Here is an 18,737-nt window from a genome sequence, read left to right as displayed (position 1 = left end):
CACAGTAGCAGGGAGCTGGATCAGAGTCAGTGTAGCCAGGGCTGGAACTGGCACTGCTGCTTTCCCAAGCAGTGGTTTAACGTGCTGTGCCACAACACCCACCCCTCAGTGCAGGTTTTGAAGAGAAATTATTAACTTTAATGAGCTCTAGTCTACCAAATGTTTTTTCCTTCATGATTTTTGTTATCTCTAAGGAAAGTTTACCTGCTACAAGATTGTGACTATATTCCTCATTTTCTATGAGAATGTATGTGTTCCTTGCTTTTCTGTTTGGGCCTTATAATTCATCTCAAAACAGTTGTTATGAAGCAGAATGTCCAAGTTTTTCTTTACATTTACCCAACTTTTCTAGCACTAGTGGTTGAAGTGGTTGAAATATTTTTCTTTGTATACCAAATTGCCTTGATATCGTTACTGAAAACTAACTGACCACATGTGTGACTATATGTCTGGTCAGTGATCCATTCTACTAATCTGTTTGTCTATCCTTACTGAATTCCACATTGTCTTAATTATTGTGGCCTTAGGGTAATTCTTATAATCAGATACTGTAATTCCACCATACTGTTTTTCCTTTATCAGATGATTTGGGTATTCATGCCATTATTTCCATATAAACTTTAGAATTAATTTGTCAATTTCTTTTTTGAAGCAAGCATTTCAGGTTTTCTGGAAATGAAGATTTAATTAAATAATATTTTGGTAAGGATATATTTTATCTATATTTATAAGGATATTTAGCTGTAATAGCTGTAATTCTCATTTAATATCTTTTTAGGTATTGATCTCAGCTATGTTGGTCTCAAAACAATGTGAGAAGTAAGTATTCTTCTCTAATTTTTGAAAGATTTTGTTATATTTGGCATCATTTCTTTACTAATCATTTGATAGAATTAACCAATGATATAATGGGAAACTGAAGTCATCATTTTGAGAAGGATTTTGCTTATATATACATAGGAATATTTTGATATACTATATCTTCTTGCTTTATATCTTGTATGATATGACATATTTTGCCATATAATTTTTTCTATTCCATCCAAGTTGTTAATATGTTGGAATAAATTTGCAATAGTCTTTTGTAATCCTTTGTGTCTATAAAATCAGTAGTCAAGTCTGATCCTGTCTTCATTTCTAATATTGGTAATTTGTAATTGCCTATCTTTTTCTTTGTCAGTATTACTAGGAATTTTCCAGTTTGTGCATTACAAAACTCTGTATATTAGCATTCCTTTTGTGTCATCTATTCATCTTATAGGTATTATTTTATTCTTTCTTCTTATTTGTATTCAATTTGCATTTACAATTTGCACCTCTAGCTTCAATATAAAAATTGATATAGATGATTTAAATTTTTTGTGTAAATCTCTGAAATTCTCTTTAAGAACTATTATGGTTATGTCTTCTTAAATTTTATGAGTTGAATTTTAATTGCTGTTTAATTTGAAATATTTTGTAAGTTCCCTTTAGATTTTTCTTTGCCCATGAGTTATTAAGATGTGTTTGATTACCAAAATATTTCAAGATTTTCCTAAACGTCATATTGTTCTTTTTTTTAAAGATTTATTTATTTGAAAGTCAGAGCCACACACAGAGAGATGGTGAGGCAGAGAGAGGGAGAGTTTTCCATCCACTGGTTCACTCTCCAATTGGCCGCAATACCTGGAGCTGTGACGATCTGATGCCAGGAGCCAGAAGCCTCTTCTGGGTCTCCCACGCTGGTGCAGGGGCCCGAGGACTTGGGCCATCTTCTGCTTTCCCAGGCCATAGCAGAGAGCTGGATTGGAAGTAGAGCAGTCAGGTCTCAAACCGGAGTCCATATGCATGCCAACACTGCAGGTGGCAACAGGTGGCAGCTTTACCAGCTACGCCGCAGCGCCAGTCTCAATGTCATATTGTTACTGATTTCTAATTTAATGCTTTCTGAGCAGAGTATAGAAAGTTGATCTAGCATACGTTTACCAGCATTTCATTGAACATTCATCTGCACTTGAAAAAATGCATAATCTGTTGCTTCTTGCGTAATATACTATAAATTTTAATCTACAGTTAGTGTTGACAGTGTTGTCTACAATATAAAAACCAAGTTTTTCTCACTTTTTCTATTAATTATTGACTTAAAATATCCAATTATGAACTCTTATTTCTCTTTTTTCCAATTCTATCATTTTTACTTCATGTATTTCAAACTGCTTTAAATATATATACATTTAGGGTTGTCATGTTTTCCTGCTTAATGCATTTTTATCATTATGCTGTATCAACTTTTTTGTTCCCAATTTTGCACAATAACTTTCCTAGACTTTTATTTTCATTTGTTTTTGAATTTTGTATATTATCGTCATTATACAGTCTTGCTTTATACAGGCTGATAAACCCTAGCTTTTCATTGGTGTGTGGTCCATTTACACTTAGTGTAATTAATAGTAAGTTTGGATTTGATTACACCATTCTTTTTTCTCTTTGCCTCGGTGTCTTCGGATATCTTAGTCTCTCCTTGTCAGGCATATTTTTGTATTCCAGTTTATGTCCTCTGTTAGCTCTTTATATTATAAGCAACTTTTGCTGGTGATTGCTGTTGGGATTAAAGAAATGCAGCCCTCAGTTATTACAGTCTATTTACTCTAAATCCATTTACTCTTCTCCTTTGTGTATTTATCATACAATTTTACTTCTTTGTGAATCATAAACCCTACACTATGTTGTTTGTATTTTTGCTTGAGGTAGTCAACTGTCATTTTGAAAATTAACAAAAACAGAGAGAATCTTACATATTTATCAATTATGGTGTTCTTCATTCTTTTCCACCTGGTGACCTGGTGTCATTTCTCTTTAGTCATACTTTAATAGTTCTTGTCTTTTAACAGTTCTTGATTTTTAAATTCAATTTACTATGTAATCACAGGCTTAATGCACTACTAACCATGAAGTTCAACAAGTAAAAAATAGACCACTGTCCCACACGAATATAAAGGGCTATAAACAGTAATCAAATCCTAAGATACCAGTTTCATTCTCTTTTTTTTTTGACAGGCAGAGTTAGACAGTGAGAGAGAGAGACACAGAGAGAGTTATAGACAGTGAGAGAGAGACAGAGAGGTCTTCCTTCCGTTGGTTCACTTCCCTAATGGCTGCCACAGCCGGTGCTGCGGCGATCTGAAGCCAGGAGCCGGGTGCTTCTTCCCGTTCTCCTATGTGGGTGCAGGGACCCAAGCACTTGGGCCATCCTCCACTGACCTCCCGGGCCACAGCAGAGAGCAGGACTAGAAGAGGAGCAACCGGGACTAGTTCTCGTCGCCCATCTGGGACTAGAACCGGGGCCACAGGTAGAGGATTATCCAAATAAGCCACGGCGCCGGCCACCAGTTTCATTCTTGAACATATTTTGTATTCTATTAGCTAACACAGATCAGAGCAAACAACTATTTGTCTTTTGGGGACTGGCTGGTTTCACTAAGCCTAATGGTTGCCCAGTGCAAGAGCAGTACAGTGCTCCTCCTAGGATCCAAGGAGAACACACCTGTATGCTTCTCTCAGTCCCACAAATCCAGTCACTTCAGTAGCCCCAAAACTCCAATCTCTCCCTCCTCACCTCTGTGACATGGCCACTCTTCACTTTAAACTTCTGTTCTACTCACATGCAAGCTGGCAGCAAAGTGTTAGCTGGAGAAAGGTACAATGAAACAGAGGGCTCACTTCATTTATTTTCCTAACCATAAGAAGCAAAGCTCTGTGTTGCTCTTTGCCCAGTACCTGAGAAGGTGACTGCATGGGTTTTGTCCAGTTTCACTGTTGTTTAATGCAGAGCAGTAAGGCCAACATCAGTTATTCTGTCATGACTGGAGGCTGATGGTAAATTCTAAAACTTTGTCATCATAAGAAAACTGCATATATACTCATGTGATATGTACATATCAACATACATGTGTTTTTTAATATGTATGTGTTGCATAGTGTTCAATTGCTTGGATTTGGAATCTATCTTTTGAGCACCAATTATATAACCTGGGTAAATCTTGTTTGTCAAGGATTTGTGTCTTTTCTTGCAGTAGGAGGATAATAGTATTGCATTTTTGTGATTGTTCAATGATGTACAGAAAATATTTTTCATAATTCACTGCATATTGCAAATACACAAATGTTAATGTTATTCACTATATATTATATATTGAAACATCTAGACAGAACATCACTAAAACATCAATAGCAATAATTTCAGGATAATATTTATTTATTTTCTGACCTCTGAATTTCATTGCAGTTTATATTGAATATCTACCTTAAATAACCAAACTAACTACTATTTAAATGGCAATTGGATTCCCAGAAGTTTTGATATTTAAAGCCCAAATGACCACGGTGCCAACGGTTTTTCAGAAAAGCATTATTGGTTATTGAAATTTCTAAAAATTTTACTTATTAGGAAGGTAATAAACAACAAAATTATGTTGATAGTATGCACATTTGTAGAAAGAGGTGGCAGGGGGAATTAAGAATGTTAAGATCCTAAAGCCAAATAAGACCAATAATAAGCATATATATTGCTTTTCTTATCTTGTTTTGTTTTTCTCCTCTTTTGAAATTTGTTATTTAAGCCCATAGTTACCACAAAAATAATACAATTTAGAAAATAAATATTGTTTATAGGGTTGTATATTATGATGACATTACCCTCATTGTTACAAAGTATTTTTTTAAAAAAATATAGTACTTCCAAAAGAATACTCCTTTATTTTTTTGGCAGAAAAAGGAATAGCTCCTTGAGCAAACGATCTAATGTTTATTTTTAAAGGGATATGGTTGTGGTGATTGTGCATATTCTTTGGGGTTTCTTTCTTTCAATTTAAAGCTTTATCCTGACGAGTATCTCCTCTCACATTCTCAATTTTCCTTATCAAAATAGAGTTCCCTGGAGCTTGTTTCATCCACTGTGTTTAACCCACATATGAACAGAGACATATTTCCTATCTTAAACTATTTTCTATAAAAGATGTCCCTAACTCAGCCACCAAGACACAGCTCTCAGATGGTATCAAAATATTAACAATGCTATTTGAGAAAGTCTCAGATCATAAATGTCAAAAGTCCATAATGAGAAGATAAGAATATCAGATTGTAATCTGGGGAAAAGAAATTTGGTCCCCCCCCCCTTACCTTTCTTGCTATTTTTTTCTGATTCTCAGTATTGTGAGAGGATAAAAAATGAATTATAATATAAAAAAAGCATTTCATAACAACTTTGGAAAACTTTTTTTTCTTTGTGCAAGTTTCGAATCCTGCATATTCTATTCCCATTATAAGCTGTGATTCATGGGACCAAGAAAGTGTCTTTGTGTTTACAAACAAGATAGCACAGTTTCCATGTTTAGAAAGATTCCAGAGAGTCTATGACTACAATTCATGGAGGAAGGCAAACACATAAAAGAGAAAATAAGGTCGACATTTGGAGTTTTGCTACTAAAAATAGCTTTAATATTTCATGTTACCAAAAATAATTTATTAATTCAAGAAAAATTTTGAATATGATGATGTTTTATAAAAAGGATACTATAATTAGGCCGGCGCCGCGGCTCACTAGGCTAATCCTCCACCTTGCGGCGCCGGCACATGGGGTTCTAGTCCCGGTCGGGGCACCGGATTCTGTCCGGGTTGCCCCTCTTCCAGGCCAGCTCTCTGCTGTTGCCAGGGAAGTGCAGTGGAGGATGGCCCAAGTGCTTGGGCCCTGCACCTCATGGGAGACCAGGATAAGCACCTGGCTCATGCCTTCGGATAGGCACGGTGCACCGGGCGGCCATTGGAGGGTGAACCAACAGCAAAAGGAAGACCTTTCTCTCTGTCTCTCTCTCTCACTGTCCACTCTGTCAAAAAAAAAAAAAAAAAAAAGATACTATAATTAATAAATAAATATTTATTTATTTTTATTTATTTTTATTTTATTTAAAAGATACAGAAACCAACAGAGTCTTCCATCTGCTGGTTCACTCCTCAAATGACCACAATGGCTAGTGCTGGGCCAGACTGAAGCCAGGAGTCAAGAAAACTGAATCTGGTGGTAGAGACACAACTACTTGAGCTATCATTTGCTACTTTCTTTGGAGTTGACAGCACTAAAACCCAAATGGCATCTTAAAGGCTTCGCCAAATACTCCCCCAGGCTACTATCTTAAAATGGAAGAGCATACCAAGTTTCTTTCTAACACATTGCTGAGAACTTGGTTCCTCTGACATGATCTTTTCAGAAAGTTGTTTTTGAACTCTAAAAGAAAGCAAGAAATTAGAAATAATACTTAAGTAACAAGAATAGAGGACTTGGGAAAAATAGTCTAAATGGGTGGCTCCTATCTTGGTGAGATATTAATGAAACAGATTAAATATTTAACCCCTAAGGCAAAATTTCTATAGGATAGCTTTGTTTTCCATGTGTCCTAAACTTCATGTGTCAGACTGAGATAGGATAAGGATCAATACAACAATAGATGATTACAATCACAAATCATTTATCTAGCTCTAATTATTTATCAGTTAATTGAGCACTTTTATTTAATCTTCACAGGACCCTATGATATAATTCACTCCCATTTTTCTAATGACAGATCTGATATTTGGAGGAGGAAGTTACTATTCTTACATCATAAAACAGACGGCAGTGGCGAAGCTTGAAACAAGAGCAATCTGGATACAAAGCTCATGTTGTTATTGCTTCTAATACCATGTGATACTGTCTTCCATAAAATTAATTCTATAAGGTTAACTTAAATTTCAGTTCATTGTAATAATGCTACTCTACATTAAATTCTTGAGATACAAACAAGGATCAGCAATTTAAAAGTATGCATGATGAGACTTAAGAGAGGGAAAAAAAAAAACACTACCCAAATCAATCCTCTTCTGACAATTTGTAAAACAATTTTAAGGCAATCAAAATTTATATGAAATCTTAAGATGTTTATATTTTGATACAACTTAATCATATATTAACATAAAGCATTCAATTATCATTTACAGAAAGAACCTTAAAACTCAAAAGTAAAGTGACATAGATTTATCTCCATAAAACTCATATTTTTTCACTCTGCTAATACTCTTCTATTTGAAAGTTTAAGAGAAATAAAAAATGATTATTGCTAAAGATATTTTTCTCTCTAAGATTACTGAACATAAGATACTTGAAAGAGAAACTCATAATATTTTCATTCTAAAATAAATTCACAGGTAGAACAAGCTTAAACATTTGGCATTTTGTAAATGTGTTTATAAAATGCTTCAAAAATGATTGTGAAGAAAGATTCACTTAACAGAATTTATTGGTTTTCAGATGATGAAAATAATTAGCAGGATTTGTGGCGACTCTTCTGTTAACGTGTATTCAGTGTCTAACAGAGATAATTAAATAAGTCATCAGTGACATTATAAGAAAATCTAGAGATTGTTAGAGTGATACAATCAATTTTAAACAATTCAGAAAGAAGAGTTTTAATATCTCTTTAATTAATCTATTGATATTAATTACTGAATTGGATACATTTCTTTACACATTTTCAACCACAAAAAATACAATAAAGTTATGCTCTCATATCACTTTCCAATGGCTTTTACATACAGCACAATATTTAAATACAAATTATATGAAAATCATTACCATGACTAAACAAATTATCTTCAAGTACAACATCATTGTTTATTAGTATTTGAAAAGGAAAAAAAAACCCTAATAATATTTAGCACTGGTTTTCAATTTGGTGAAGATTTGTTTCTACAATGAATTAATGTTAAACCATCAAAATCGTGATGTTCAAGTATTTTTATATTTATCAATATTCTTAGAAAAGTTCTTAAAGCTTATGGATTTTCAACACTTTTGTAACATTACTTACACAGAAGAATGTAAACAGAGAATATAATTTTCTAATTTTTCTGTATCTCCTGCAAGTATCTCCCTCTTTGTCTGTTCTCAGTCCAACTTATGATAGTGAAGATTCATGTTTATACACAACTTTTTTCTTCCTACATATTATGCATTTATGTGGAAGAAAATTAAAGAAAATAGAATAGTTCATATCACATCCTAAAGCAAATCATATAAATGTTTGCCCTTACTAACTATCCATTTAAAAGTAAAAGATGCAGTGCTTTATATTGATATATCACATATTTTGACTTACAGGTACATTAACAGTTTTAATTCCTTTCTCTTCAAGCCTTTGATTTTACTGTATAGCAGTAAACATCAATTTTTATTGTTTGTAGGAAGTTTTCCCAAACTAAAGAAGGAATACTTTTCAAAAGCCTATAACTATTTAAAATATATGTGAGCTAGAGAATATATAAATTTAATAGAATAAAAGTTTTGTATATAAATTCAATTGTCTTTTTTCAAATATTTCAAAGCCATGACAAAAAGAAAAAAATAATAGCACTCTCAAACAGTATCCCATTTTGATCGCCACAACATCCCTGTGGAGTAGGAAAGTCTGTATTGTAACCAGAATGTTATAATTAATTACTACAGCTCAGGTGACCAAACAGGAAAAGGCAATCTAAGAACTGGACCTGTGGCTTAAGACTTTTAGCCCAGTGCTTTGGCCTACCCCATTACACCACAACATGTTGTAGCTCAAACTCTTTGCAAAACATTCAGTGAAAATCTATTACACAAACAGGATAAAGCACATTAACCTATATTATCGGTGTATGCCAATTTATAACTCATTTAAAGTGATAAATATGCACAAAACATCTATATTCACAAATATATTAAAATAGCTACCTCTTTAATAAAAGAATTTCACATTAAAATACAACTGAGGAAAAGGGTAATTGTCAGTATTTTATTTAAGGGTTTAGATTTTCATTTCAAAGCATTGATTTTCTTCTGCTACATGGAGCTACGCTTACCACTGGAATCCTTTTGGCAAAAAAAAAGCAGAAGTTCTTACTAAATACATCATATTGAGTGTTGTATATATTTTGGTGGTTTGCAAATTTATACTTACTTAAGGGGCAATCTCTATATAAGCTTTAGTTATCAACTGTAAATGTTCTCATTTTTGTTATTATTGAAAAGAAACAGAAATGGAGGGAATGCATGACAAAAATTATTCCAAATACAGATAAATATAAAAGGCAGTGAAGCAGCCATCAGTCACACTCAGCCAAAATAAAGTAAAAGTTTTAAATAAAATTTTAATAAGACAATTAAAGTAAAATAAAAAGAAACCATTTCCTCAGGTCTATGCTAGAATTATTTTATAACTTTTGTGAGTTTCCTATACTAAACAGTTCACATTTCAAGTACTCCTTGAAAATATATCATTTAAGAATACAGAAAATAAGACAATACTTCACCCAAAGTTTGTTAGCAAGATTTTCAGATGTTTCCAGGAGATACTTATGGGAATCTCTATCCCATGCTCTTTATGTGGTAAACGTTAGACTTCTAATATTTTGTTCTTTTTGCTTCAGCACTTAACAAACACAATTCATTAACTGTATCTAATAGATTAGGGCCCTCATAGTATGTTCTGCAGGTCACCTACAACAGAATCTCTTGAAGAAAGGCAAGAGGTCATTTCTCTTGAAAAATTATTGATTCCAGGGCTATAACCAAATCTAATGAACCAAAAATTGGGGGCAGAGGAGACCGGAATCTGCATTTAAACAAGTTTCCCAGATGAATCTTTAGTGGCACTTTTGAAACATGCCCATGTTTGTTCAAACTACTAGAATATGCAGATAGTCACTTGTAGGTGATGGAGACACATTTGGGAAAATATAAACCTATGAATGAATGAAAGGACTAATTAAGTTCTGAAGCAAGACACACAACTTGTTGGGTTCTATAAAGAGCCAGTGTTCATTATTTTAATCTTGGTCTCAAAGAGGTCAAGACAATTAGAAAATATAACAAGTAATGGTTATTGGATTGTATATTTTTATGAACTAGTACTGTTCACAAAACAGATACATAAAATTTGCTGAATGGGTATGTTTGAATGGATCTTTTCAAATGTTGTCACTGTTTTCCAGAGAGAGATGCACAAAGCTATTCAGTTCCTCAGACCACTCTTAAGCCAAGCTCAGTAGATATTTGTGCAAACAAAGAGCTGAAGTTAGCATTCAGAAATTCAAGTGAAAATGGTATAATAGAAGGGCATTTCATAGAGCTGCTACAATCAAATACAGGGCTTAATAGGAAAAAACATCATGCAGTATGTGAAAGACTTTTTCACAAACCTTCATGAGGTCCTAATTTTTCTATTATGCCCCTAATTTAATTAACAATTGAAAATACATGTATAGATTATCTATACTATTTGGTCAATTGTAGTCATCAATTGTCATCTTATTTACTGAAATTTTTTAAGAATATCATATTTTTAAAGATGATAACTATTTAGGTTGTGGCTATTTGAAGATTATTTCACATTTTCTGGAATTAGAGCATGAAATTCAGTAGGGGGTTAATACTGCAATATCTAAAAATCCTACCAGTTTTGATGCTTCAATCTCCATTATGTACAAAATCCATATCAAGTTGTTTTTACATTATACTGAGTAAATTTCTGAGTGGCATTTAAAGCAATCTTATAAACAATACTGCAGGATCCATAAATTTAATTTGGTATGTCTTTTTATGAAGTATTTTTTATGAAGAAACTTCATTTTAAAATGGGCAAATTTTCTGTAGTCCCAATAAATCCAATGACCAATATTCAAAAAGAAAAAGAAAGAAAAGTGCATGTATTGTCCCCTGTGCCTTCGATCATTTCACATATTTTAAATTATTAAAATTTAGGTGTGTAGATGGGAGATCATATCTGAACACATTTACAGCCCCTATCCCTTTTTCAAGTTCTACAACACTAACAGCATTCATTTCCCTTTAAGTGAAATGCATATTCTCATTTTGCAATTAAGGATAGTTTCCGCTTTAAGAAGCCTCCCACTTACAAAATACATAGGAGGGGCTGTCACTGTGTTGCATTAGGTTGTGACAAGGCAGGTTATGTGGCTGCCTGCAAAGCTGGCATCCCATATAGGCACTGGTTCGAGTCCTGACTGCTACACTTCCAATCCAGCTTGCTGCTAATTTGCTGGAGAAGGCAATGGAAGACGGCCCAAGTACTTGGGCACCTGCACCTATGTGGGAGACCAGGATGGAGTTCTTGGCTCCATGCTTCAGTTTGGTCCAACCCTGCTTGACATGGCCATTTGAGGAGTGAACCAGTGAAGATTTCTCTCTCTCTCTCCCTCTCTCTCTCTCTCTCTCTATTTGTAACTGTCTTCCAAGTAAAAAAAAAGCTTAAAAAAATGAGAGCAGAGAATGAACATTTATTTTATAAGGTTCAGTCACAATGAGAAAGAATTTGCTAAGGCATCACCTTAATATAATTAGTCATCTAGTAAATTTTTATTTTACAAAATTTGTTAAGATATTAAGGTCACAGGAACTCAGTGAATATAGTAGACAAAGAGTACTAGTATCATTATGTTTGTTCTTGATTATTCACTTGAAAGCCAATAAAATCTCTTTGCACTAACTTTTAATTTTAGCAATATAATTTCACATCTAATTCCTAATTTTATATGATTAGGAGGTAATACCAGAACCTATACAACTTGTTTTTCTTTTTTACCATATCTGAAATGTGATTTTTACATACTTGCCTCATCACCAATTCTGAAAAAGACTCAAACATTTTTTCAAGTAATATCCCATACTAAAATGTGTAAGATGATGAATGCATGTAATGTAATGGAAATGAACCCATACATACAAGCTGAAATATTTTTAAACTCATGAGATCCTTCACAAGTTAAAATTAATTAAATGAAATATATATGGGTTTTTATAATTCGTGTTCCACCACTCAAATGTGTCATAAAATTTTTGAAAAATTACTGATTTAATAATTTTGAGAAAACATGTAAAGATTATCTGTAAGGAATTCTATTCATTGTGCTCATTAATTGACAGCACCGTTACCAAAGTGCTTGAGAATATTTTCTATTTGAGATTGAGAATTATTTAGTTTAACGTGACTTGGGAGATATTTTATTCACTATCTATCGCAATTATAGTATTAATTTCAGATTTGATTAAGAATGTCAAACTTTCAAATTCAATCAGTGAATATTTTGTTCTTTGGTAGTATTAACTCCATGTTTTATACTATGAATTAATTAGTATTTCAGGCTATCTTTCAGAAAATATTTAATCTACTTAAAATTACAAGTGCTATACTATAATATTTTCATATACACAATACATTTAGAAAAGAAATCCACAGATACAATTGAACAAATTTGAATAAACAGTATATATTAACAATAATAGATTATTTAGTAAACAATACAAAGATAGATTTACTAACTTCTCGTTCAACTCAGAATACTTTTCCAGCTTCAAATCAAACAATTTTATTGAGGAGTAATTTATATTAATATTAGATAATAATTATATCTTTTACTTATTTATCACATCCTAAGATTTACAGAATGCATTCCATGCATGAGTAAATAAGATTTTCAGTGATATCTTGGTATAGAAAACAATAAAAAGTTAAATACTTAAAAAACATTTAAATTATAGCAAACTCATACTATAAAATATTGCATATTTGAAAAAGTATTTTAAATACCAGGTGTCTGTATTCCATCTTACAATGATTCTATATCCTAAAATTTGATTTCACACAAATTTTCAAGATTTTTAGCATTCGTATTTTCCTCAAAAAGATACAATCATGTGTTTCTCTGGAATCAGTTTCAAAAATAAATTGCCTATGGCATTATTTTATTGGATATTCCAGTGAACTCGGATGATTCCATGTTATCATGGAGAAACCTAGTAGTCTAGAGACCAGCATTATTATTCACCTGGTAAGATAAGTGGAGGAAGTCCACATCTTCAGCTATCTACCATTACTGAAGTTGCTCAGACCCAGGGTGAAATGTCTTAATGAAAGCAAGAATCATTAAAGAGTTTCCAGGACCCAACCCTCTGGTCTTCAGCCTGTAAGACTTCAAAACAGAACAGCTGAACTCTGAGAAGTAACAGCACCGAATGGACACCTGAATCGCCTTAAAGAATCCCTTGCATGCACTTGTGCCCCTCACTGTTACTGGCCAGAGCTGAGAAACAATTTATGAAGCCGAGGAGCACAATGGCAGAAGAGTCCAAACCTACATGTGTACACCCATGGGGTCAGGATCACACTCCATCTGCAGAGCTGACACCTATTTATCCTTCAGACTAACCAGAGGAATCAGCTTTTGTGGAAAACACTCCTTAATCATGGTCCCCCACTTTTCTATTAAATGTTACCCATATATACAACAATGTGCTTAATCCAGTTAGTATAGGTAGTAACCACTAATAGAGTGAAGTATTTACATTCTTATCTTCAACACTAAAAATGTAAAGTTCCTACAAAGAGAAACCAACACTATTTTATTTTTATGTTGTCAGGACCAAGCCCAGAGACTAGCAGAGAGTAAATGCTTAAAAAATGTTTGTTGAATGGAAGTTGAATAAAGGTACCACAGTCACATCTGGCCCGTTGCATTAATCATTTGGAGGTGGAGAAATAAGACTTAATTGTTAACAACAACAAAATAAGAACCAACAGTTTGTAGAGAAATAATTGCAATGATATGATCTTATTAATTTTGGAATAAGTATTGCTATTAAATCATCAGAAAACATTTTTGAATCTACCATCATTGAGTAAATAACACCTTTGCAGACCAATGTATGGAGCCATATGTCAGTTATAATAAAAAAAATGCTTTGACATCAACAGTTAAAACAAAGGATTTGGTTCAGATAAAAAATGATTTTAGAAAACAGCTGTGTTTTTCTGGGATTTCATATTCTGGAATTAAAACTTGGTTGAAACTTTCAATTAATTATTTTTTATTCTTTTAGAAAGTATTTGAAAATTTTCTAATAACATGATAAAATATCTGATATCACTGAATTTAAAACACATGGTTTTACTTGTAGATCACTCGGATTATTTGGAAAAATATGTTCCCAATAGAATTTAAATTTTACAAGTTTAAATGAAGAGATTCCTGTCCAAGCAAAAGTATATGTTTCTTCATTAAGAATATAAAAACCTATGCTATATAGTAATACAATATCAAGGCTGAAAACATGAAAGGACTTTGACATCTTTGCAAGCTTTCCTGTTATTTACAGAAGACATATTGATTTACTACTTGGCCCTTTAAATTTTATTCTATTTTTCTAAAGCATTCTTGAAATTAAAGGAGGCCATCTTGGGATGACTGAATTAAGTACTTTGGATATATTTTATAGACAATAGATGTGATCAAGGCAATTATAATCAGAGAATAAAGCAGACAGATGAATTCGTATCACAATTGAACACTTGCACACAGAATAAAGCTTGATTAAGTCATCAGAAGGTAAAGTGCTGCATACACAACACACAAAATACAATTTAATAAATATTCCACATGCTTAGGTTATTTCAAGTTAGTTCTTACATGCAACTTCATAGACATCTAGTATAAAGTATGTGTTAAATAGTTTTCTTCCCCTAAGACAAAAGTACCCAAACCTTTTTAAAAACTGTTAGTCACTACGTGTTTTTACAATGCCAGAGAAAAAGAAAAAGAGAAATTATTAATTTTTAAAATTACCCAGCAATTCCATTGCATCATCTTCATTATCAATATCTTCTTCTGTTACAGATGGAGTGGGGCTGTGGAGGGACTCAAAAGAATCTTGAGAAAGCATTGCTGCCAGAAGTTTCTTATGCTGCTGTTGCTGCTGTTTTAATCCTTTAGTTTTAGGTTCCATCTTTAAACTAAAGACATAATTAAAATGCTAATTAGTTTTGGGAAATAGAGAAAATCCATGCACTATTCATTCAGTTATTTTGTTCTGCAAACAGATGCACCTGTTACTAAAGATTCCCCAAGGATAACGGGAATATACAGCCTTTTTTAATCATCTTTCAGTACCTTACTAACAAATTCCCACCTCAGTGTGGGGGAGCAAAAAACTGCTGCCCCTTTAAGAGAGGAGATGCTAATCTGCAATTGCTGCCACGTGGGGATTAGAGTCACTCTAACCAATACTCTGATTTTTTTTAAAAGAGGTACAAAGTCTAGCTTACTGTTCCCTGACTTTGTAAAACAAAGCCATATTAAGAAAAACAAATGGAATGGGATAAATCCTTTAACATACTACTCCAAGGTTGGCTTTAAAAAAAAAAAAAAAACCTACTTTAATTTCTTTCTTTGGCATGTGTATACCTTAACGTTGTCCCCCAGTACATTTTATGAAAAGATGATTCTTTTCCTCACTGAACTACCTTGCAGTATGTACAGCACTTTAAATCTATCTTGTCCTGTGGTTTTTAGTGACTCTTCTTTATGTTGCAAAATACATGTATGAGGTATTCTAGTCAATAGATTATTGTATTAACATCAACATTTACCATGTTCAAAGAAGTGTGAACATCTTCTCTTTCAAACCCCTTATATTCCCTACTTTTTAAAAAGACATTATTTTGGTATCAGATGGCATTATGTTTGTTGCAGTAGTTGAACATCATTCATAAAACCCCAGAAAAAAGGCTACCATATACTATAGGTATTCAAAAAGTTCAAGAAAAATGTGTATTATAGAAAACCTGCATATATTCCAAATGTTTTTCACAGGTTTTTCTTTTAATTCCGCTATCCATAAATTAAAAAAAATTGTTTACTTTTATTTTTGAATGAAAGGCAGAGAGAAAGTAGGAGAGAGAGAGAGAGAAAAGAGAGAGAGAGAATCTTCCATTTACTGGCTCACTCTCCAACAGGCCACCTCAGTCAGGGCTGGGCCAGGTCGAAGGCAGGAGCCTAATCTCCATCAGTCTCCAAATGTGGATGGCATGGACCCAAGTACTTGCAGCGTGATCTATTGCTTCTCGGGATGTCTGTAAGCTAGAAGCTGGATCCAAAGTGGAAAAACTGGGACTTGAACCAGCTCCAATATGGAATGCAGGCATCCCAAGTGGTGACTCAACTGCTGCACAAAAAACCGCCCCTTCTGTGAATTTTTTAATCACTCTCATATACTCATATTTCTGCTCTTTCCATGTTTCTCCATGATGTTTTATGACTGTCTCTTTCATCATTTCCTTTCTGGTTGAAGAACTTCCTGCAGGACTCCTTAAGGATACACCTCCTAGTAACCCCTTTTCCTATTTTCTTTGTTTACAAAAGTCCTTGTTAGCCTTTCATTCAGAAATATGGTCTAATTAAATGCAGAATTAATGGTTAACCTTTCTCTGCTTCTGATGTTTCCTTCTGGCCTCCGGAGTTTCAGATGACAAATCCTCTGTCATTCCAATTGAGGTTCCCCTACCTCAGTTACAAAAGGTAATGTGTCTTTTAACTCCCTCTGCTTTTAGTCTTCATTGACATCAGTGTCCAGACGTTTACTTATGATAAGCCTTGACACGGAACTTGAGTTTATCCTATTTGGGAGTTTTCTCAGTTTCTTAAATCTAAAGGCTACACCTTAAAGCAAATTTAGGAAGTTTTGAGTTGTCACTTCTAATTCTCATTCAACACACACTTTTTTTCTGGGACTCAAGTGATGTGACTGTCACATTATGTTATTATTCCCCATAGGTCCTGAGGCTGTATCATACTTTTTTTCAGTTTATTTGTTTACTGCTGTTCAGCATGAGAAAATCCTATGGCTGTGTACTCACATGCTATGATTAATCCTCTCATCTTCCCTCAACTATTGAGTTTGTCCAGCCAGCATTGTATTTTTACATTTTTTCAGTTCTGTAGTTTCTCTTTTCTAGACTTTTAAAAAGATTTTATTTACTTGAAAGGCAAAGTTACATTGTGTGTGTGTGTGTGCATGTGAGAGAGAGAGAGAGAGAGAGAGAGAGAGAGAGTTTCACAATCACCGGTTCACTCCCCAAATGGCCACAATGGCCAGGGGTAGCCCAGCCTAAAGCCAAGAGCTAGGAGTTTTTTCCAAGTCTCCCATGTGGTTGCAGAGGCTCAAGGACTTGGGCCATCCTCTGCTGCTTTCCTGGCACATAAACAGAGAGCTGGATCAGAAGTGGAGCAGTCAGGACTCAAACGAGAATGCTGAAATTTTAGGCAGATTTGCCCCATTATGCCACAGCACTGGCCCCTGTATTTTCCATTTGATTCTTTTTTGATACTAATATTTACTAGCTGGTAGTTTTTATGCTTATTTGTTCAAACAAAATTTTTAATTTCTTATTGGAGTGTTTTTATGATTGGCTGTTTAACATTTCATGCCAGATAATTCCACCATTTGACTAACCTTAATGTTGATATAAATTGACTGTATTGTATTTTGCACAATTTGGCTATTATTTTAAGAGTCCTTGGGTTCTGTTTAAATATTTTATTTTAGAGGGCAACCACCTATAGTTCCTGGATTACTCTTGTGGCCTTGTAGGTATAATGACAATTAGCTGTCACACCTCTGTCAAGGCTGTTTTGGTCTCTTTCGTGTTTCTGTGGTTCCTTCTGGCCCTTGCTGGTGTTGTGGTAGGGAGCCAAAGACACAACCCCACATTGGCCAGTTGGTGCCTCCAGGAGGACAAAGGCAGTATCCGACTAGGGGGAGAAAAAGGGCTCCTGCCCCAAGCCTTGTGGTGGAAGGATACCTCTTACTGTGCCTTTGTGGCCAGTAAAAGGTGCAGAACTGCTTGTTGCCACTAAGTGTGGAGGGAGATCTCAGGTCCTGGACACAATATTTCAATCTTATCTTCAATCCAACTTAGGTCTCCAATATAAACAGGATTGGTGCTGAGATGTCATAAAAACTCATCTCTTTTAAAATAAATATTTTGAGTAATGATAAGTATAATTTCAAAATTTAAAGAAAGCTGTTTTTACTCTATAATGTTGTAAATAAGACTAAATATTCCCTTGCAAAATGGTGGAAAATGTTTATTTATCCTAGTTCCTACCAATGAAATCTGCCTTCTCCATCACTTCATGTGTCTTTTAGACTGAGAAATAATGTAGCAATTTTAAAGTCTTTTTTTCACTAGTTTTATTCACTGAGATGTAAACAAAACAAAATTTTAATTTAGATTGCTTAGCTGATAGACCTAACATGCTAAACTAGAATTTACTTGTAAATTATTTAATTTGAATCAAATTATTTTAAAATAATTATATTCATTTATAAATTGAGCTGCATTAGCTTTTGATTAGAAGAAGGGACACATATTGGTTTGGTTGACAAATGAGCAGAGCCAATTTACAATATGAGTAATTTTGGACAAGTTACTTCTCTCTTCCTTGACTTCTCTCTCTGTAATGCAGATTATAGTAGTAACTACTATATACAATAGTTTAACAATTCAAAAAGATTAGGAACTCCAGAACAGGGGCTAGGTATCATGGCCTAGCAGGTAAAGCCACTGCCTGCAGTGCTGGCATCTGATGTGGGTGCTGGTTCATATACTGGCTGCTCCACTTCCAATCCAGCTCCCTGCTAATGGCCTGGGAAGAGCAATGGAAGATGGCCCAAGTGTTTGGGCCCCTGCTACCCATGTGGGAAACCTGGAAGGAGCTCCTGGCTCCTGGCTTCAACTTGACCCAACATAGGCCTTTGAAGATATTTGGGGAATGACCCAGCAGTTGGAAGATCTCTCTCTCTCTGTCTTTCCCTTTGTCTCTTTCTCTGTAACACTGACTTTCAA

General features: G+C 34.0%; 1 protein-coding gene across 11 annotated transcripts in view; it reads right to left on the bottom strand.

Moving 5' to 3' along the window:
* C6H8orf34 (chromosome 6 C8orf34 homolog) overlaps positions 1-18,737 on the bottom strand; it is a 498,572-nt gene that overhangs the window by 279,960 nt on the left and 199,875 nt on the right. For 9 of the 11 annotated variants that reach the window (XM_089335333.1, XM_089335332.1, XM_089335329.1 and 6 more), the window contains one exon: positions 14,677-14,843. In XM_089335333.1, the coding sequence (XP_089191459.1) occupies positions 14,677-14,843 (167 nt within the window). Of the gene's footprint in view, positions 1-7,187; positions 14,844-18,737 lie in introns of those variants that run through there. The other 2 variants (XM_089335337.1, XM_089335336.1) reach the window with 2 other exon arrangements.

Source organism: Oryctolagus cuniculus, chromosome 6 (assembly GCF_051225735.1).
Source record: "Oryctolagus cuniculus isolate XC-2025 breed Fujian yellow rabbit chromosome 6, ASM5122573v1, whole genome shotgun sequence".
Taxonomy (NCBI): domain Eukaryota; kingdom Metazoa; phylum Chordata; class Mammalia; order Lagomorpha; family Leporidae; genus Oryctolagus; species Oryctolagus cuniculus.
The sequence above is the reverse complement of the archived record's forward strand: the minus strand, read 5'-3'. Positions and strand labels throughout refer to the sequence as shown.